This window comes from Musca autumnalis, unplaced genomic scaffold, assembly GCF_047663935.1.
Source record: "Musca autumnalis isolate F117 unplaced genomic scaffold, ASM4766393v1 scaffold_5, whole genome shotgun sequence".
Classification (NCBI taxonomy): Eukaryota; Metazoa; Arthropoda; class Insecta; order Diptera; family Muscidae; genus Musca; species Musca autumnalis.
Genome location: NW_027412088.1, coordinates 90,107,705 through 90,130,645, shown reverse-complemented (window position 1 = coordinate 90,130,645; position 22,941 = coordinate 90,107,705). Strand labels below are relative to the sequence as shown.

At 34.2% G+C, this 22,941-nt stretch overlaps 1 protein-coding gene across 15 annotated transcripts in view; it reads left to right on the top strand.

Moving 5' to 3' along the window:
• Positions 1–22,941, top strand: part of ACC (acetyl-CoA carboxylase) — a 44,600-nt gene that overhangs the window by 13,505 nt on the left and 8,154 nt on the right. For 4 of the 15 annotated variants that reach the window (XM_073988997.1, XM_073988994.1, XM_073989005.1 and 1 more), the window contains 4 exons: positions 103–395; positions 4,689–4,733; positions 4,925–5,052; positions 22,458–22,824. In XM_073988997.1, the coding sequence (XP_073845098.1) occupies positions 103–395; positions 4,689–4,733; positions 4,925–5,052; positions 22,458–22,824 (833 nt within the window). Of the gene's footprint in view, positions 1–102; positions 396–4,688; positions 4,734–4,924; positions 5,053–12,445; positions 12,647–12,762; positions 13,167–19,187; positions 19,438–22,457; positions 22,825–22,941 lie in introns of those variants that run through there. The other 11 variants (XM_073988998.1, XM_073988996.1, XM_073989006.1 and 8 more) reach the window with 8 other exon arrangements.

Sequence of the window (22,941 nt, the reverse complement as noted above, 5' to 3'; positions counted from 1 at the left end):
TAATTTTATTCTTCTCTTTCCAATTGTTTTCTTATTTCATTTTTATTTCCTTATTTTTATTTTGATTTCCTGTTTTATTCTTTTCTCTTTACTTCATTCCAGAAAACTGTACAAAAGAATTAAATTCGTCAGCCTCGACGGGACGCATTAAAAAAGTTCAATTTTCCAGTGATAGTTTTAAGGTGGATGAAGACGACGACCACAATTCGATTTGTGACAGTGTCAATTGTTTAAATCTTGGCGATAATCAACATTTGGAAAATAATCATCATCACCACCATCATCAGGAAGAACAACAAGGATTGGATAATTGCGACACAAAACATCTTCGATTAATATTGAATAACAACAACATCAAGATGAGCAATTCAAACAATGAAAGACCAAGTTTTTTGGTAAGTATTGTTTATTGTGCGTATATTACTATTATAGAGGAAGATTTGTAGACCATGTGATGAAGACATGACCAGAAAAAAGGATTAAAAAATTAAAAAAAAAACAAGTAAGAACAGACTATAGTCGGACGGGGCCGACCATGTGATACCCTATACCACTATCCTGTGCACTAGCTTTCCGGGCTAGCTGTTATAAGATGTGCATTAGAAATTTTACCAATTTTCACACAAAAGTTTTGATCAATTTAACCCGCTAAATATTATCCGATCATACCGTTGACTTGCACGCTACTTCTTCATCTCAAACCAAAACTACGTTTAAAATTTCGCGCCGATCGGACTATTATTGCGACCTACAGAGCGGCTACAAAATCGAGCAAAAATTTTGTTTTTGGTCCATTTCATCCCTTTAACATTTCACGATCATCGCCAAAAACTAATCAGTTCTATTCTGGTCCAAACCCGACCTCCATACTAAATTTCGTGACAATCGGTCCATAATTGCGGCCTCTAGCTTGATTACAATTTTTAATGGACGGACAGACGGACGGACGGACGGACACACATCGCTAAATCGCTTTATCTCGTCGAGATATGAAGTTTGGTATACCACATGAGGGGTCTACGACGAATATTTCGCGGCGTTACATGAATTTTTGGGAAAACAAACTTATTATACCCTTTTCCACATTGTGGTATAGGGTATAAAAAAAAAACTGAAGAGCATTGGATAATTGAAATTAGTTTAGTGTCCAAAAATTGTCTTTCAAATCACTTGGGTTTAGTGAGAACTGAAACATATACAGCTGCGAAAACATATACATGTGTAAATGTTGCTGACTGGTTCATGCTGTTTCATGACTGTTTCAATAGAAGCTAGTGTCTACTGATTTATTCTTCAGTTGATGGCGTTAGTATCGCCTGGGTATAGGCTTGGTATCGAACCAAGCGGATTCTGGTATTTTTTGCAGGATTCTTCTTCAAGGACCTCCAAATATGATTTTAGGGTTGTTGGTTTTGATGCTGTTGTTGCGTTATTGACCTCAGTTCACAATCTGTTTGATTCGTTATAGTCTTGGAACAACGTACAGCCCCAGAGAATGGCCACAGAACTTCTATACCACAAGTTGACTTTCCTCCAGATTATTACTGTGCATATGCTTTTGGAAGGACCAAAACTATTGCCAACTTATCTTCTAAATGAAATAGAGTCACATTTTTCGGGATTTCAACGAAAACAAGTTAATTCTTCACAGTTTTGTTAACCGTAATAGTATGGATCTGACTAAACCCTATGTCTCTAACGAGAAAGTCAGATCCATACTACATATTAAGGTTAATAGTTAATCTGTGAATGGACTTTGTTTTGTATTTTTGGTTCTATTCCGAGCTTTTGAGGGCATCTAACTGAGGAAAAAAAAATAGTTTCCTCCAAACATAAATATTTAGCCCAAATCTACATAAGACATTGTTCCAAAGTTCACCATGTGTTGGTTTCCATTAAATCGGATACGACTGCATTTTCCATGAATATCCCGAAGGTTCAAGGGAAAACTTATCATATAACAAAATGAGTTATGGCGAGTCATTCCATAAAAGTCAAATTACTTTTCCTGGAATTTACCAAACAGGACATGGTTAATAAATCTTCGGACGTATTGAACTCTGCTAATCTGGAGAGAGGATTAGAAAGAATGTCTTAGTCATTTTTTCCGAAAATTAAAGCTGGGTTTTTCTTAGCTTTCCATATTTATTATCGCTCTTTTTTAAAGCAAAACACAAAAGACTTTCTTCTGGAATCAAATATTTGTATGTCTAAGAGGCCAGCCAAAACAGCAAAAGTTATGGTACATTACCTAAAACGTTTGTGTTCAGATGGATCTTCATTTCAGATGTGGTCAACTGTGTAATTATTTATCTGACGCTATGACTCTATGGACCTTCAACCTTTACGAACCCTTTTCAACCCTATAAATTGTGTTGATGCTTCTTCTGCTGGGAGGGCTTTAATAACTAACACACTCTTCATTGCCTTCCCACTCTCGGAGAGCTCTATAAATTGTATCTGTCAACCCCTATAAGGTGGCAAACGATTGTGTATTCGAGAGCGACGTCCCCATACTCGTTGCTTCAGACATTGCTTCAGGCGGTTTAATTATTTTTCCGCTTGTATTCATATTCGAAGGCTTTGTGGATTCAAAAAATATTTAATTGCTTCGTACACTACTTCTGTCAATACGGTAGTAGTTAAGATTGTCTAGCCACCTATTCCACTTGTGCTGGTCTGCTAGCACCTTGACCTGAGTAGTTAGTTTACCTGACTATTGGATCATCTGAGTTCGGAAGACGACATTCACACGGTCATAGCAAAGAAATTTGATATGGGACGTTATTGAAGACGGTGGTCTGCTGAATAACGAATCTGATTTTACAGCACATTTCACATAATGATCGTTTGACAAATTGAACACATGGTTTATTAGATCCAAAGTGAACCACATTTCTCGCAAAAATGGTGCACACGATAACTCTCGGAGGGAGAAACCGATTCGGTCCATGCTCTGCACATCGTAATTTTTCTGCCAGACATAGATTAAGTTCGTAGATGGACTACTCCTTTAACACCCACTGGAGCATAGGAACGTCTCCAGGGTTTCTTTGTTCTTTCAACACATCTTGGCTGAACGGATTCCAGCGTAGAGCTTTTTTTGCTACATTGTTGTCATCACGGCGTCCAAATTTTCGGAAAAGTGCAGTTTAAGTCCCGCTTTGTATCGCTTTGATTTTTCTACAGCAACTTGTATTCGCAAGTCTATACTTTCTGAGAAAATTGCTCAATAGCTTTAAAATAAACCGTATGGCTACCGTGTGACACGATAAATTTCACTAAAATATAGGTCCACTCCTTCCGGTAACCTCCCCCACAAAAGTTCAAAAATATTCGCTAAAATGTTTTGCGCGATATCTTTTAAATGTTGCAACCGATTTCGTCCAAATTTGGGATCTCGATATTTTTGTCCAAACTTGGGGGTTATTCTGAACGAAATTTCCCCGTGAGTTTTTTCACTTTCTCCCTTAAGTTGAAACGGCGGAAAGACTCACGGGGAATTTTCGTTCAGAATAACCCCCTTAGTTTAAGCTCGAAAATAGTTCGTATGGGTCCTTTTCTTTTAGGGTACCTACCTCACAAAAGTTCAACATTTTTGTTGTAAGTGCAGTGTAAGGTCTTTTTGAGGATAGTATGGAAAAGTTTACTGAACGAACTACTTGTGGTCTTGTTTACAGCGATAATTATGTTTTTCGTAGCCGGTCCATGCTATCTGATATAATGATCCAGAAGCTATAAATTATACGGTGACCAACTGAAATAACTTGTGGATGCGATATCCATCGAAAGGAATGAATTGGCAATGCGGCCCATTCCTTCAATTACCTCTTCCGCAACACTTTTCAACTTTACTCCAAATCCATATTTATGTGGCTATTTCTAGATGAAAGTCTCAATTGAACACAGCCTGAGGGTATATTTCTTTCGGCAAATTCGACTTTTACTTTTTTACTTGTTGCTAAGACATTTGAAGGCGTTCAAGGTTGAAAGTCTTAAACCCCGGCATCAGATCGGGTTCTTACATTAACTTCAATTTCAAGTTATGTATAAGGTCAAGGATGTTCGCCACACGTAGCGAACTTTGTATCTGTCCAAGGATGAAACACATATATGCCGACAGAATGCTGACAAAGTCAAGAAAACTTAGTTTGTTAAATAAAAATTTGTCGTTGTGCCACACTTAATTTGAGCTTTGTGGCCATCGATATGGAGGTCATAACTTCCAAAACAAAATTGCGCATTATGGCCACCTTAGGTTTGACCGGTTACAGCAACAAAAGAACACCTAATTGAGTGGTACCAAACTAATGTTTCAGTCACCAACGTACACAGAAATTCACTTCGGGAGCCCACTAGATAAAATGTGAAAATTATGCGACTTCGATTGCAATCTCAGGTATATTGGTACCACTCCCGATTGTGATGTTTGAAAAGATCTTACGCTTTCTTGTTTCTTAAATACATAGGTTAGGATAGGTTTTCATTATAACTAAGATGAATGCAAGATCCCTATCAATATAATATATGTATTGTCCATACATTCTAAAGGAGTTTATTTTAAAAATTTATTAATCAAATAGGTGCAAAAATATTATGTGGTTAAACATTTTCACCTACCTATATTATACTCCTACCTACATATTCTTTATGCAAAACGCCAAGTAATTTCCAATATTATATTGCAGGGTGGCCTGTTTAACAAAATTTTTAATGGCCAAAAGGTAGAAGAGGTACGTTTCAACAATTTACAAAACATATCAATATTGTTAGGGTAACGGTTCTTTAACTTTTCGAAATAAAATCCAACTCTAAAAAATTAACTTTCCAATTTATCTTTAACAGAATTAAAAAATAAGTCAGCATTAAAAAATACATATGTACATATATACATAAATATTTTAATTATATTTGTCTTTTATAGGTTGGCGATGAAAATGAAGTAACCAATGGTCATGAAGCTGGAGAGTCAGGCGACGAATTCCCTCAAAAGATGCAGAACGACAGTCAGCGTATGAATGGTGATTTAACTGAGAAACGTAAACGTTTAAGGTAAGTGAACGAACGACAACAAAGAAAACCTAGCATCTGGCCACTCGATTTTTTATTTATTGTTTCTATCAAATAAAAACAGGTGATCAGCGGCAAAAAGCATGCCATGTGTACTGCTTCCCACAAACAAAAACAATGACGATAACGTCATGGTTTATTTTATTTACTTTTTTCACTTTGCAAATGAAATCAGACTGAGTAGAGACTTCATAGTTTTATTTTTTGCTAATCTCTGAGATACATTTTCCTTATTAAATCACTGATCCAATCGGAGAGCTTAAAGTGCTCATAAAAATCATAAAACAAAATTATAGATAGACGTCAACCGCAACAACAACAAGAACTGTACACAACTAACCAACCATCCGACCACCGACCGGAAAAAAACACCTCATCCAATGCAAAACGTAAACAAACATCATACGATGTATGGTTTGTATACATATTTTTTCTGATTTCACAGTTGTTTAGGGAGGTAAATCCAACCATCCCATACAACACAATACATTCTCCAACTATTTGTTTGCTCTCATTCTCTCTCGCGTTTGCTTATTGTATAAAGATAATAGTGTTGGTAACATAGTACATATGTTTAAAATGTACTTTATTTAGTACATACAAATACATATTATAAATAATGAAAAAATAACTAAAATTTTGCAAAAACAAAAATAGTTGAACTACAAAATCGTTTAAAAATTTCTCACAAGTTTCAGACTCCATAAAACATATCGTCACCTGAAATGCCCTTTGAGGCACCGACGTAACCAGGGGAGAGCCCGGGGCCCGGGCCCCCGAATCAGTAATTTTTTTTGTATATTTTGCTCACAAAACATCAAATTTTGTCCGTTGGCCCCACTCGAAAGGGTGTCAAGATGCATTTCTGACTACGTCCCTGCTTTGAGGGTTTCGTCTTTGGCCATTCCCGATAACGGTATACATACTTCCTTGATCGGCGATATATTTTTCTTTCACGTAATAATTTTATAAAACTGAAATCTTTTTCCCCCGAAAATCTCATAAAGATATAATGGGAGGAGACTTCGTTCATATCAAAGAATATAAGACCTCCTATCAATTCTATATTTTGATTTTCGTATTTACTTTGGCTTGCTAATGACATTTATGTGACAGTATTACACTTATTGTCTGAAGTATGACATCACTGACACTTGAGTGTTTTTAAAGTAGTTTCTTATTTAAATTAGTTCGAAAGTACTTTAACCCATTGAAAAATATGGATTTCATACTTGATAACTACTCCATAGCAACTCATTTTAACTGAGTAAACAATAACAAAAGGCTAACTACTGCTACTCTGAACACTTTGACAGAGGTAGTTGTATAATGGCACGCAGTGTATGTCGGTTGAAACTAATATATCTTTGTTGTGGTATTCTCCGGTGTTCAGATGCTCTTTCCTGTTCGATAAATTAGTACAGGGGCTGGATTCTTGTTCTATGAAAATTTCAAATTTTTTCATTTGACAGTTTTCTGAGGACCATATTTCTACTCCTTATTTCGTCAAAGGTACAAGCTGTGTCAAATCATGGGATGAATAATGGATTTTTACCCTACACATTCAATGGCGTTCTCATTTCCACAGACCAAGTGGTCATAGGTTAAGCAGGATAGAATCAGTATAGTCTTTAGTTGAATGTAAAAATACCCCAGCAAAATGTTCGATGCCAAAGATGACATTCAATCATGGGTGCAAGTGATCTAGCATGTCATCTTTTTATCATCTTCATCGATGAATTTTATATGAGCGGGGACCCCAAAAGATGACGTTCTTTTCTGGATCCTAAGCATGACATTTTAACCAATGCGTTGACATGTCATTTCCACCAATGCTTTGGCATGTCATTTCCACCAATGATTTGACATGTCATTTTCACCAATGATTTGACACGTTATTTTCACCCATGCTTTGACATGTCATTTTAACCAATGCTTTGGCCTGTCATTTTCACCAACCCCTTGGCATGAAATTTTCATGTCTTTTTGGAAAATGGAAATGCTGTATTGAAATATGGTTTTCATGAAAAACAAAACTCTTTATTAATTCAAACGAATTCATAAAATAACTACAATTAATTTATCAGTTTAGTTTTTCAAAAGTTTACATCCAAAATTGCAATGTAATCACCACCGCTGCAACGCAAAAGATTACTTCCTCCGTTCTCCGCAACTGATATTCTTTCATCTTACAAAAGGTTTTTTCAACTATCTTCCCATCACCAGTTCAGATTTCGACATGGACTCCAAATACACTCCTTTAAGTATTTTTATTTCGTAAATTACTATTATTTTATAATTTTGTTATTTTATAACATTTTGGTAATTTATACTCTTTTGTTTAGTGACGGAAATATGTAGGGATCTACAACCCGGCTTGCTTTAGGGATCTCTAAGAACAAAATGTAACGAACGAGGAGGAGAGACTTTTTATGGAAAATACCATTTATGCTTAATTAATTTATTTTTAATTGTTTCTTTCCAAAAGTAGTTTCTTCTTTATTTTCAGATTCTTGTTCCTTTTCGTTTCGGACTTTTTTTCAAATTCCAAGAAGCGAGATTTGATTACTTTCATTCTATGTCAGATTTAGAACAGACAAGGGAACTTTTAAAATAGCAATGTGTGCAGTCCGATTCTATTTTTAGCTCGATGGTTGGGACTTCATATAATACCAATTGTTTAGAAGTTTTAGTTGTTTGATATGCAGGAAATGTAAGACAACAGTTCTAACAACTTTGGTCTGTTCCAGAAACTGCAAGAATCTACTTATTTTTACTACGATAACAATTTTTCCTTTATGTTATCGGAAAAAATAGTAAAAATTAGTAGATTTTTGCAGTACTGGAACATACCAAAATGAAAATAAACAGGTGTGTAAATAAAAACACAAACATCATCTCTATTGGATCGATGGAATGGGTACAAATGCTGTTGAAAAGATCGGATCTTTCACGACTTCCTTTGCATTGGTTCAAATCCTAATGAAAAGATTGGATCTTCCACGACTTTCTTTGAACCAATGCAAAAGATGACATGAAATCACGTCATCGCAAAGAACCCCTTCCGTCAAATTTTGCTGGGTACTAATTAAGACATTTAAGGTCGCAAAGAGATGCACCCAAAACTTCCATCTTTCTTTAAAATTACTGGGATTTTCAATGAATCTGGGAATATTATGCTTATTGTTTTCAATTGTAAAATGAAGCGTCAAGATTGCTGGGTGCTTCAACAAGTTGCGTATTTGTCTCGTTTTTACTATGTTATGGGAACCATGATTTATCTCATTACCCCTTCTTTTTGGAAGGGGATGACTCAATGGTCCCGAATATCAGCCCACTAATAGTTTGACAGAAACAAAAGGGCAACCGCCGGCCATAAAAAAATTGTAAAGAAAGTTACACTGTCCCCAATTTTATAGCGAGAAGGTTTTTTGACCTCTAGGAACTGCAATTCAATTTTACAGCTAAAAACTTCAGATTACTTAAAATGGGGCGTATCGTTGTGTGGGAAGCCAATATGGCAAATTATTGCCAATTTTGGCCGAAAATTTAGATACTAACTTCAAATTCCTTAAAATCGTGGACCCGGGACCTTAATTTTTGGTTGAGAAGATTCAACATACCCGAAATCGGAAGGTAAAGAAGTTTTTTTTAACATTGGAGACTCTAAATGCCGGGCAATTTGATTTGAAAACGTAGATAAAAGTTTCAATATATCTTAAATTGGGTGGTATCGTTATATGGGGACATACCAAAACGTGGACCTAATTCACAAATTTTGGTCGTGGGGGTGTATAATTTTCTTGGGGGACGGACCCGGTTATCCAGTTATTTGACCCAAAAGTCCCGTTACAAAACCCGGGTTAGAACTAGAGATGGGCGCGTGCTTAAAAAATTAGGCACGAACATTCACGCACACGGAACAACATTTTTATGCACATTCACGTACAAACACGACGTTTTTCAAGAAGGCACGAACACGCACACTCACGCACGAAATATGTATATATTGCAAAAGTACTTATAAATTAATATTTAAAAATTAATATTTAAATTATTATTTATATTAAAATTATTTAAAAACATTATTTCCAGATGTGAAAAAAAAATCTCGCTCGTTGCTGAGCTGAAGGGTATAGCCAAATTTTTCCCGGCTAATTATTTTAAAAGTTTTAGATTAGACTCTTTCCAAAGGTTTAAAACATCAGTCTTGCTAGATATGGCACTCGCTAAATATGTATCGATTAGAGACTTGTCCATTTTTCGTCTTTTTGCCAAATTAGGATCCAAAAGCTCTGAAAATTCGTGTAAATGTGGCATTGTAATTTCCTGCTCATACTTAGAACACTTTATGTTCTCACTTTGTATATCAAGTAACATTGAATTTACATTAGCTATTACGTCATTTCGTTTTTCTTCTAATAAAAAAATCATCTCCTAAAATGGCGGAAATAAAAACATTCCTATAAGATGTGCCATTTCTGGAACAAAGCGTTTAAGCAATATAAACAATCATTGCTTTCAAATCTTTCATTTTAGCTTTCAAATCTTTCATGAATTGAGAGTCAATGGTATCAATTGAGCAAACTTTCAAAAGTTTTTCAGACCAAACGGCAAAAATGTGCATAGCAGTTTTCGGAAACACTCTTTGAATATTTTGAGAAAACCCCAATAGAGGTTCTAGCTTTAAGTCAGATGTAGCAAAATACTCTTAATCTCATTCTGGACATGGTGTATGCTCTCAAGCATAATATATGTTGAATTCCAAGCAAATAATTTTAAGAAAACTGCTGTTGGAGAATTTTTTTGGTCGGTTTGATATTCTTCTTCGATTTTTGTGTTAGTACGGTCTATTGCACGACTTCTAAAGGGAGCCCAAAAAATTTAGCATGATAGTGGCACATAGTGCAGATCGTGCTTGGTCGTGTCGTGCAAAATCGTGCCTTAAAAAGCACGATCACGCACGGTCAAACATTTATTCCGGCACGACACGCAGAAACACGGCAATTTTCGAGAAGGCACGAACACGCACTACTCACTGCACGACACGCGCCCTCCTCTAATACAGTAGGATTATTTTTAGGTGTCCAGGAGATATATCTCGAAAACCGATTTTTTGGACCCAGGTTTTTTCAAAACCCTCAAAAAGTCGAAAATGGGTCCATTATGTGTGCTCGTTTAATGTATGCCAGACTGTAGCCCTCACTTTCACCTTTCTAAAATGTTGTTAATATCTTCTCTGGATCCAGAGGTAAAATTTGATCATTATGTGATAATCGTTTAGGACTGTACCTACTTTTGAAGAATCAAAACTGAAATTGAACATAAAACTCTTTTTGCTCTGTTCCAGAACCTACGAGAATCTACAAATATTTACTATGATAACAATTTTTCCTTTATGATACCAAAGAAAAAAGGAAAAATTAGTAGATTCTTGCAGTTCTGGAACAGACAATTTGATTTAGACACTATATAAATAATTCGGACTGTACACAACGGTTTTTAACGTGCACTAGTGCTATAGGAAAAGATGTACTCCAACGGCAAATGTACTGTACATTTGTAGCTGGGCTGTTTTGCTAGGTTCTGGTCCACACTAAAGTGATTTCAACCCAGCAAAAAGTACACTCCAGGTGTACAGTACATTTGCCGTTAGAGTACATTTTTTCCTATGAATTCACTTATGAATTTTACAAGAGAGCGCGCAGCTAGGATGCACTCCGTTTTCGATCCAAATCACAACTTTTTATGTAGTATTTTGGATTGAATTTAAAGGCACTCTTCGGATTGTGTTTTTAATCAATCCAAAGATGCCGTAAAAATGCAAGCTATTGCGAATATCTTAGAATAAATAAAATGCATTTATTATTTGTGTAAAACAAGAATACAAAGAACTTTATTAAACAAAAATTAAAAAGGATTCCATTAAATTCAATCACATTTGAGTTTACTTTCTCCGTTCTCCAATTAATCCATGCGCATCTGATTTTGCTTCATCATACTAAAGGTTTTTTATGTTGACTTCCCATCACTAGTTCAGCTTTCGACATGGACTCCAACTGCACTTCACTCCATTAAGAATTTCCGTCTCGTGAATTACAGCAAAAATGTTAGCAACTTCAGTTTTTATTTCTTTATTTTATAACAAACTCTCCGAAATGTATACACTCTTGATTGTCTTTTGAAGAAATGTGTAGGGATCAACCAACTGGTTTTTTTCTGTAGGGATCTCTACAGCAACTGCTTATAAAATGTATGTTACGGAGTACATTTTTCATAACTCTGTGGGACTGCATCGAAAGGTGTTGTGAAATCATAACTCCAATTGCACAACTTCCAACATTTTTTGCAGGGAATGAAATAATTTCATGAAAATAGGCGTTCTTAGATCGAGATCCATACTAAAATAATTTTATGAAATTGCTGTAGTGGGGAACTCGATCTAAGAACGCCTAATTTCATGAAATTTTTTCATTGAAATCGCCTTTTGAATAGGTTAAGTCTTATTCGCATCTGACGTAGTTTTAAATATAAATCTATCAAAGGATGATAAAAAATTCTGATTGGGCCTACGAAATGTAGTTAGCTTAATGTGTGCGTGTTTAAGAAGTCAGTCAAACTTCCTCAAACATTTCAATTGCTACATTCCTGTCATTGCACATCTGAGTTGCTAAACTCCAAAAATAGGAAAAGGACTTCCGCAATATATCAGATGTAAAGGTAGGTTAGTAATTTGTCTACAAACTTCATCCCCTGCAACAACCAACATGCATTCCTCTACATTTCCTTTAAATAAATGTGAACATTAATAATTGACAGATATTTATAGAAATATCAATAATAAATGGGATAAAAACCCCAGTACAAATTCTTGTGGGTGCCAAATATTTTGGCCCACATTTTTTTTTTATCTAAACTCGTTGTTATAACCACAACTGGTAGTATCTTTTATTGTAAACAAAAAAGAAAAACCCATGAATGAAAATTTATTCTCCTAATATTGCGCGCTCATATGCCTGCCGTCATAAGAGAAATACAAACAAGGTAAACTGTTGCTACGTCATCTCTAATTCAATTTGACAATACCTTCAAGAGAGCAGACAGGTTTCAAAATGTATTTAACTTTTGTTATTGCCGCTGTTGTTGAACATTCAAAGTCCAGCATCAATATTTAAATTATAAACAAATATTGTCAACAAAAATAATGGTGAGATTTGTGGAGGCCTAAACGGCAGATTTCAACACTTGTTTCTTCGGTTGTTGGTAACCAGTCCATTACCACTTTCTCTCAATGCGCAAATGGGTGTTGTTGTTGCCTTACTTCTGCTGTTGTTGTTGAATGAGAGAAAGAGCTTATTTTTCTGAATAACTGACAGTCCGATTCATCATCATTTTCTGTTTTGTATTGCCTTGTATTAACGTTTTTTCCTCTATTCTGGTGCCCGCTTAGTAGTGTTTCGGATTTTGCTGGTATTACAACGTTTTAACGGGTTTCAATTTTGGTTTTAAACGTCGTTTTTGTGTGCAGTGAGCTTAAACGTTAATACTTTTGTGTGTCTTCATTGTCGGCTAAAACGTTGTATTTGTTTAATGTTGTTTTAATATAATACATACGTGTTTCCTTCTCCCCAACATTGTCGATTTAATATTTTTAGTTTGTGTATTAATTGTGTTTTTTATTATTTGTTATAGAAAAAAGTAAAAAAGTGTATTTGAACGAAAAAAAATCTATATGTACTAATATTACGAATGCAAAATATTCGCACATGAAAAAACCATCATAAACTCAAAGTGTTTGCCCTAATTTGTATGCTTTTGGTAGTTTTTGTACTACTAGTGAACATAATGTTGAAGCGTCGTGCTAGCAAACGTTTTGTTCTCGATCAAAATTGTGAACAGAAGCCGGATGGGAACGCAGAAAATGCGACTGCAGCCACTAATGGAACAACACAAACCAAACCTCCCGATGTCAACATTTCAGGGGCGGACGATTGCCAAAACACAGAACAGCAGTCACCAACATCCAATGAAAACGTTGATCAAAATGCCAATAAAACCTATTTGGCACCGAATACGGGCTCCACTCGAACTCTCAAGTAATTAAAATGGCAATTTAAAATCATTTTCCTAAATACATAAATACTTACATTAATACAAATGCCCATATATGTAGGTATAACCAACACACAAACGTACTGCTGACCTTATAACAGTTTTAACATTTTTGGAAAATTGTAAAAAAACAAAGTTGAATATTAAACATTAATGACGTTATATGACATTGGCAATTATTCCCTCCCATAATACAAAGACCAGTTATTTTTGTTGGCTGGGCTCTTAATGTAGTTTCATTAAACATTATTTACCAATTTGTATTTTTACGTCATCAGTTTGTTTTTTTTTTATATTTGTTGTAGCTGATGTTGTGATAGTAGTGTAAATGTTCAACCCAGAGGTAAACAAGTGCTTGATTGGCAAACTGCAAGGAATAAATTACATCTTACGATGTAAAATTAACAATAAATGTTTAATATTTAATTAAGGGGTTCATTCATTAATGTCATAAAGGTTAAATTTCATAATATAGGTTTTATAAAAACAAGTTCCCAACTCGCCAAAAATCATGAACATATTCCCCACTAAAGAAAGATTAGCATGAAAGTAAAAGAAGCGCCAGACAGACGAATATTTCAACAAAGCGCCAACGAAAATTGCAACAAAGAAAATAAAACGAATTCATGAAAGCTGTACCATTTTTTTTAAAGTTATTCGTTTTCTTCTACATTCAATCGTAGAGATGTTTTGCATGACTGAAATATGCAGTAAATGCAAGCCAATTTTATATTCAATTGCCGTAGAAAATTTTGATGTTCCATTACGGTACGTTTGCATATAACCGGATATAGTAAATTCAGTGGATTTAAACTGTCAAAATATTCAGAGAATAGGTTAATCTGGCAAAAAGCTATAGGGGTTTATTCTGAATGAAAACTACCCGTGAGATTTCTCACACTATTCGGTATGTTGAAACGGCAGGGATTCAAAACTCACGGGGAGTTTTCATTCAGAATAGCCCCCATAATGTAAACATGGCGTTACCACACTTATTTTGGCTAGATATAGGCAAGGGTTATGACTTTTTGACCTTTTTTCTCAAAAATGATTTCCAGTAACGGGAATGAACTTACCTAAAATAAGGTCAATTTCATTTAAGGATTAAAAAGGTTCCGCACAAACCAATTTTCAATTATATATTTGGGGAAAAAATACTGTGAAATGAAAATTTTTTCTCAAAAATTTGTTTCTTTTTTGACGAATGAATGACCCTTGGCCAATTAATGGCTAAAATAACTTTTATTCCATTTAAATATTGAAAAAGGTAACGCAGAAATCAGTTTAAATTGATATGATACATGGAATAAGTCTATGTTGATCTAAAATGACAAAACAAAAACATTGTTCCACAACATCATATCAATGAGTGCACCCCGATTCATATTTAGCTCAATGATATGGGACCTACTGTTTATCGCCGAGTCCGAACGGCGTGTCTTAAGATACCACTTAAGGAGAAGTTTTTAAGGCTGAAATACTCAGGAAATGTCGCCAACATTACTGAGGGGTATTTTGCCACCGTTAAAAATTGTTTGATGTTGCCTGGCTGGGGAATTGAACCCCCGACCTTCTGCGTGCAAGGCGTGCATACCATTGCACCACGGTGGCACCCCTAAAATGACATACAGTGTTGTGCATATCAAAAGCAACAAATCGTGGATTTTGCATTAATTCAATTTTTGGATCCTTTACAATTTTTAAAAATGTAATATTTTGTGCCCAGTTGTTCTTTATTATGTATAGAGAGCTTTCAACAAGTTGTTACTGTACTTTGTAGCTGGATGGGATAACAACAATAACAATATTGACTGATCCTCTAGAACGGGGATTGCAAAACAAAAGCAACAATAGAATATTATTAAAAATGGTGGTGTTATCGGTGTAAATTAACTGTATTTTTGACCTAAATTTATCTTTTGGGGCATGGTAGTGTCATTTTAGAAAGAATTTGCATTTGTTGTCCTAACAGGGTTGCCACTTCCTACCACTTTTCCTAGGGTCTGGGGAAATATCATAATACCCTCAAATCAAAATTTTTGCCCTCATATAAAAATTGAAATTTTAAAATATTCATTCGGAAAATGGGTTAATACCAACAGTTCATATGTTTGCCGCGTAATAAATAAGTTAAACAACCGAATAGTGGTAAACACAATACATCCTGGTGTAAACTCCTTGAGGCCATCGGCACATTGTTGCTAAAAGCGTTGGGGAAACTTTAAAAATAATGCGAATAGGGACTTCCAAGGACTAGTTGGGGCTCTTATTTCCAATATATGACCTAGAGTACTTCACAGAAGAAGTTTTGGAAACAATTTGAAAAAAAAAATACAGTTAATTTACACCGATTATACCACCATTTTTAATAATATTCTATTGTTGCTTTTGTTTTGCAATCCCCGTTCTCGAGGATCAGTCAATATTGTTGTTGTTGTTATCCCATTGAACCACAAAGTACAGAAACAACTTGTTGAAAGCTCTGTGTACATAATAAAGAACAACTGGACACAAAATATTACATTTTTAAAAATTGTAAAGGATCCAAAAATTGAATTAATGCAAAATCCTCGATTTGTTGCTTTTGATATGCACAACACTGTATATGTAATAATACGATGATTAAATTTTGTCATTCATGTTATTTTGCCTCTGTACCTTGTATTCAGTTAAGTATTTGCTTACAGTGACTTCAAAAAATTAACCAAAGTTTTGAAAAATAAATACTTTAAAAGCTTTTATGCGGAAGCTTTTTTTATCGAATCACCTTATAAATAAGATTTTATATAATTTTAGGTAAAAGCTCATCAAAATATTATACTGGGATATGATGTTTTAAAAAAGTTGTAACCCTAGTGTGTATACACTTTGATAGGATCAGAAAATGTGCCTTATCGAAATAATGGTTTCAAACACCAAGTATGTTTGGACTAAATCCGTTTCAAACAATTTGAGGCCATTTAGCCTTTCCGTCTAAGTGGCTAGTGCACACTTTAACTCTCGAACGTATCAAGTGATTTGGACCAAACATTGCACTTCGTAATATTTTGTCCAAACTTAGATTAGGTTCCAATATGGGTCATATCGGTCCACTCCCTTCACCAAAAGTACAATTTTTTCGCTAATATGGTGCGCACGATAGCTCTAGAGGAGAGTAACCGATTTTGTCCAAAGTTTACTTATCGTAATATTTATTACATATATAGATCAAATGTGAACTATATAGGTCCACTACAAAATTTTCGCAAGAGTGAGATTTAAGGACATTTCTCGCAATGTTCTGTTTTTTTTTTGCGATGGATTTTTTTTACAACGATTGAACTTTTTCATGTGCAAATCCCTACTTTTTGAAATAATGGCTCAAAAAACCATGCCGGCACCAACAAAAATGACTGATGAGCATCAATCCCACGGAAGCGGGTTCTCTCTCTGTACCTGATTGTTCCAGCGGTTGCAAACCCAACATCAAACCTATGCTGCTACAACAACAACAACTGTTGAGTATAAACATATACACCCTGCATTTGTTTAGCTGCCCAGCTAACACCATTTACCAGTGTCCTGATTCTTTATGGAAGCAGCCAGTCAAGGTTGCCGAATTTTTGAGTCTGGACACAGAGGTATTATAACCAGATAACTGAAATAATACACGAACGAACATATTTGCGTTGTTACAACAACAACAACTAATGAGCACGATTACGTACCAATTTAGTATCTGATATGACCGAAATTTTGTACATCGTAAAATTTCTTCCAAACGTACAATAAGTTCCAATAATGTCTATATCGGACAACACCTTCGGGTACCTACTTCACAAACGTTCAAAAAATTCGCTTAAGTGCAGTTTTTGGTCTGTTCCCGAATCATTTTGCTTCTTGTGATTCTGTTTATAGCGCTATAATGATTTTCCTGGGCAAGTTCATACAATTTTGTTGCAAGGGCAAGTCCACACATTTCCTCTCATTTTCATATTGACTCGCAAGCTATAAAAAACCCTACGGTGACCAACTAAAATGGCTTAAACGATCAAAAAGAAAGGAATGACTCCCAAAACTAGATCCAATTTCAAGATGATGGAATATATCAACACTTTTGCGCTTTAATCCAGATTAAGACCACTTCTCGGTTCGTGTTGAAATTTTTTAGCGGGTAGTCGTTAACTAAAACATTAAATTTGTTGCAAAGGGAAGCAATACTTCCTGAGATATGGGGCCAAATTGTCCCAATATTTAGAACCACTTCTTCGTGTAACCTCTAACACTTTTGACTTTATGGTTTTTGTTACAAATCTATAATTATTTCCTGCATACTTCTTTCGACTAGAATTATTCTATCAAAAATCTCAGCCAATCGTTCGGACTCGACAAAAAATGGAGGTCCCATATTTATTTATTTCTTCATTTGTAATACGGAAGGAAGCCTTCTTGGTCTAATAAATGTATTACATAATTACTTAGCATCAGGATTATTATCCTGATAATTTTTAAAAAGTTTATAGCCTGTTTCTGTATGTCGAAAGAAGAATGTGTGCGAATGAAACACGTCCAAACTCTTGTGTGTTTTTCAAATTTGTTTTTTGTTTTGATGCAAAAGCAAAGGTAAAATTATTTCGAAAACTAAAGTTTGGGCGTGTTTCATTCGCACACATTCTTCTTTCGACATACAGAAACAGGCTGTTAATGATTTAATATAATAATATTGGTTCGGAAACCCTATTTACTTATATTGGATATACGAGTATTAAAAAACAAGTGAACATTGTCATCACTGAGCTAATATGAATTTGAATGTGAAACATCTCTGAGAGAGAGAAATTAATCAGCTGAAGAAGATAATTGTCAAACTGGAATGATTACATTACATTAATGGTCTGTTCCAGAACTGCAAGAATCTACTAATTTTTACTATTTTTTCCGGTAACATAAAGAATCTACTAATGTTTACTACGATAACAAAGTTTCCTTTATGTTATCGAAAAAAATAGTAAAAATTAGTAGATTTTTGCAGTTCTGGAACAGACCATATATTGTTATTCATGATATTCGTATTTTAATTATTTTCTTTGTTATTATTATTATTTTTATTCTACGATACATCACATATCGAACCTCCCTTCCATATATTGTAATAAGTATAAAAAGGAAAAAAGTACCATCCATCTCAGGCAATGTCAAAGATATGAGTAAACATTAGGTTGTCCTAGCACAAAAATAGACATAATTAAAAAAAAATAAACAATACGTAAATATTTTTTGACAACTTGTATGATAATCCGATATGATTGATGGACCGATGGTGTTCAATTATGTGAAAAAATTATCTTTCGTAATGTTACCAGCATTATTGCTCACAGCAATATTACCCTACCATTTTATTAACATTTTTAAATATAATAAATAAAAATTTACAGCTGAATGTGAAAAAACTCAGCTGTAAATTTTCGTTTTTGTACATCTCTCTTTCTAGACATTTACAATTCATCAAAGGCTATCTCTATTATTTGTTTGCTATATACTTGGGCGCAATAGAAGATTTCCCTTTGGTTAGTGATTGTAAACAGCCAGCAGCATGCATGATGTTTAAAGAGACGACTGATTCTAGTTCACAAGTGGCGAACATATGATTGTGTTTTCGTTTTGTTTTTGCCCTATCTTCTATTTTCTACGTTGTGTTGTGTTTTAGTGTTTTTCTTTACTTTTAATTAAATGTCGTAAAAGATTAGTTCAATAATATTTTTTCTCTATTTCTATACTTGTGATAAAAGTTAAAAACCTTTTTTTGACAACGCACACACACACACTCTCACGTGTGTAGTGTATTTTTTGATTTGTTAATATTTATCTGATATAATTTCTGTCAATAACACAATTCATCGTAAAGTATTATGCACATAAAATTGAGCTGCCGACTATTATGTCTACGTCGCGTGTTTTCTTTTCGATATTTCAGTGAGAAAAGGTATGGGGGCCTATCCGACGACTGCGACTGATAACCAACCGGCACAGAAAGACAGTTGAATATTGCCTGTTAGGCTGGCTGTTAGTATTTAGAAAAAAAGAAAGCAACGGCTATTGAATAGTTTTCGTATAGTAATAAGTTATGACAGTTGTCCATAATTGTTTATACTACCTACCCATCGGCGACTGACCACTACTAAAGGCGGATATTATTTAATTATTTTTTGTCGTGTATTATTGTTGCTAACATAAAGAAAAGAGGTGTTTTGTGAAAAGTGCTGGAAAAAATCAATAGTATGTGGTCATTTTGTTGTTTCTGTTTGAATTTTTTACATACATATCTGCCTATCTACCTAACATCATAAGTATTATCTTCATGATATTTAAATATTGTTGTTGTTGTTTTAATATTATGATGGAATGTATTGTAAGTAGAATAAAACAGTTTTTTTGTTTGTCAAATCTTAAGGAAAACACTTGTTTGTTTTAGTGCAATGTTTTTTGGTAACAATGCCAAGTTGTATACATTTTCTGGAGAAGAAAATTATTTGCATTTAAAAGTCTCTAGAATATTATGTATTTGTAAAAAAAAATATTAAAAAATAATTAGTCCATTGGAGAGTTAGTTATCTTGCGCTCCAGGCAGACAGACGGACGGTCAGAGCTAAGTCGACTCCGAATTGTCTTAAACAGGACTTTGTCCAAACATACTCATACTAAGGTTATGCTGCTAGTGTCCATTCAGTACTCTTTCAACAGATTTTCCTAACAATATATTAATTACCTGTTTCACTAAGACGATTCGAATTCAAATTCGTTCGAGCGACTACCAAACTTTTGTTTTTTTTTATTTTTTATTTAATATTTGATTTATTTGTTTTTCCAATCAACCAACAATTTTCTACAAAAAACAGGAGTTTGGTAGCAAATCGAACGAATTTGAATTCGAATTGTCTTAGAGAAACAGGCCATAATTCTCACATGTTCCTCAAATCTTAAGTACCTGTATAGATGCAATTTAATGCTACTTATACCGCAAATTCCCTTATTGTTTTGTATCCATTAATTTTTAATTATAATTCTATTGCACGTATTATTCGTACTATGTATTATTCCACAGGTCGTTGTACTATTTATTTCAATTCGAGGTTGTTTTTAGTAATTATTTTGTAGATTTTATGCCCATGATTTATTTACATACTCTGTTTTTTGTGGTGTGGTGACGTTGACCATGAAACCGGAATATATTTTTGCCGACTTTCGCTAGTATGAGAAATGGAAATTTTTGTCATTTTATGGTTTGTTGTTTGGAAACAAATGGCCATCCCAAAAATATGTAATTTCATTGAGGCTATTAATTAAATCTATGGACTGTCAAAGTATAAAAATTTGTTGAATGAATGCCTTAATTTTATTCTATTCGTTTTATAGCGCCTTAACATTAGTGCTTTTTGGCGTGGAATTGACAATCGAAGTCCTAAATCCAGTACAATGTAAATACAATATTGCGTACTGTGTAATTTTAAATGAGGTTAGAGTACATGTAATTGGTTGTTGTAGAGGATAAATAGAAACTGGACTAAAGACTAAAACACGTTGGTTATAGAAATTCTAACGAGGCAACAATGTCACTTAAGACCCTACCAAGTCAAAAGGTAGTTCTGTAAGGTAAAATGTCTCCTTAAATGTACTTTACTAAAGAGCTCTAAAAACATTTGAGGCTATTAATTAAATCTATGGAATTTCAAAGTATAAAAATTTGTTGAATGAATACCTTAATTTTATTCTATTCGTTTTATAGCGCCTTAAAATTAGGGCTTTTTGGCGTGGAATTGGCAATTGAAGTCCTAAATCCAGTACAATGTAAATACAATATTGCGTACTTTGTAATTTTAAATGAAGTTAGAGTCCATGTAATTGGTTGTAGAGGATGAATCGAAACTGGACTAAAGACTAAAACACGTTGGTTACAGAAATTCTAACGAGGCAACAATGCCACTTAAGACCCTACCAAGTCAAAAGGTAGTTCTGTAAGGTAAAATGTCTTCTTAAATGTACTTTACTAAAGAGCTCTAAAAAATTGAAATAATTTTTTTGAGATTAATACCCCGTTTATATATAACCGGATTTAACAAACTGACTGGGTTTTAATTGTCAATTCCATTGCTTATATTTCAAACAAATCCTCATAAAGAAGGTTACCCTGCAAAAAGCTCTAATATAAACAGCATATAAGCTGAAATTATTTTACAACAATAAAATTTTTTGAAATATTTTAATTTGGAATATTTCGTTTATATATAACCGGATTTAACAAACCCCTGGGTTTCAAAAGTCAATTCAAAAGCCTATAATATAAACATGACCTTAAGGAACTTTCTATTTGTGGTGATTTCGGTACTACCGTTGAGTATCTGATTACTTTATTGGAAACAATAGTTTTTTTGGATAACACCATTGATACTACCTGGTTGGATGCCTTGATTTTCAATCATAAAAGGCCCATATTTTATGTGTGGTGCTTTAGTCATTTGGTTTCATCTACTTAAATCCCCTCGTACATTAACCAAAATACCTTAATCATCTTGTTATTTAAATCATCTAGACTTTCACATTGATAATGTTTATAAGCAACTTTGGCTCGTGTAATAGGAACCGAATCACCCAATATGGAATCTACGCGTCCACAGCCTCTTTTGAGAATTGCCAAAAGCAATTGGGATTAACCCAGGACTGGGAAGCCAATTTCTTTGTGTATTTTATCTATGAAGGTTTAAGGTTGGAACACATATAAACCGATTATAATCTTTGCATAAGTCGTGGAGGGAAAGTGTCTTATAGTACGTTTATATAACCGGTTTCAAATGTCAATTCCTTTGCCTATACGTCAAATAAATCGGCATTAAGAAGGTTGACTCTGCAAAAGGTTATAATGAAAACATGGCCTTAGTTTCCTATATGTTTCCTTTTTCAATTGGGATAAATTTTAAAACGGAAGAAAAGTAAATTAATGTAATTGTTATGGTAATCCGCTTCTAAATTTAATTTTTCATCTTAAGATAATCAGAAGACTTTTAATCTGTTCCAAACAATAGCGAAATTTCTAAAAACAAATAACTTTGTAATAGCTAAATTCAGCCGGTGGCCAGACCGCTTCAAAAATTACAAGACAAAAACCTTAAATGGGTTCACATGGTAAAATATTTGTAAATAGGATCAATTTTTTTACAATGTAATTGACTTTTACAATACAAACTGTAATCTATCAAAAACTAATACATTCCATTTTTCTTTCCCTTTGTTTTTTTTTACAGACCGAGTATGTCTCGCGGCACTGGACTCGGCCAAGATCGTTATCAGGATCGTGATTTTCATATTGCAACACCTGAAGAATTTGTTAAGAAATTTGGTGGTACCCGCGTCATCAATCGCATTCTCATTGCCAACAATGGTATTGCAGCGGTCAAGTGTATGCGTTCCATTAGGCGTTGGGCCTACGAAATGTTCAAAAATGAACGTGCCATTCGTTTTGTTGTTATGGTCACACCGGAAGATTTAAAGGCAAATGCTGAATATATTAAAATGGCCGATCATTACGTCCCAGTTCCGGGAGGTTCAAACAACAATAATTACGCTAATGTTGAACTGATTGTTGACATTGCCTTACGTACTCAAGTACAGGTATGTATGTAGATGGTGATGGTGTTGCTGTTAATAATGATATTTGCTAATTAATTTCTAAGCAAGCAAGGCAGTGCTACTTGTAGAAATCGCATGATATTTGTTTACTAATTTAAA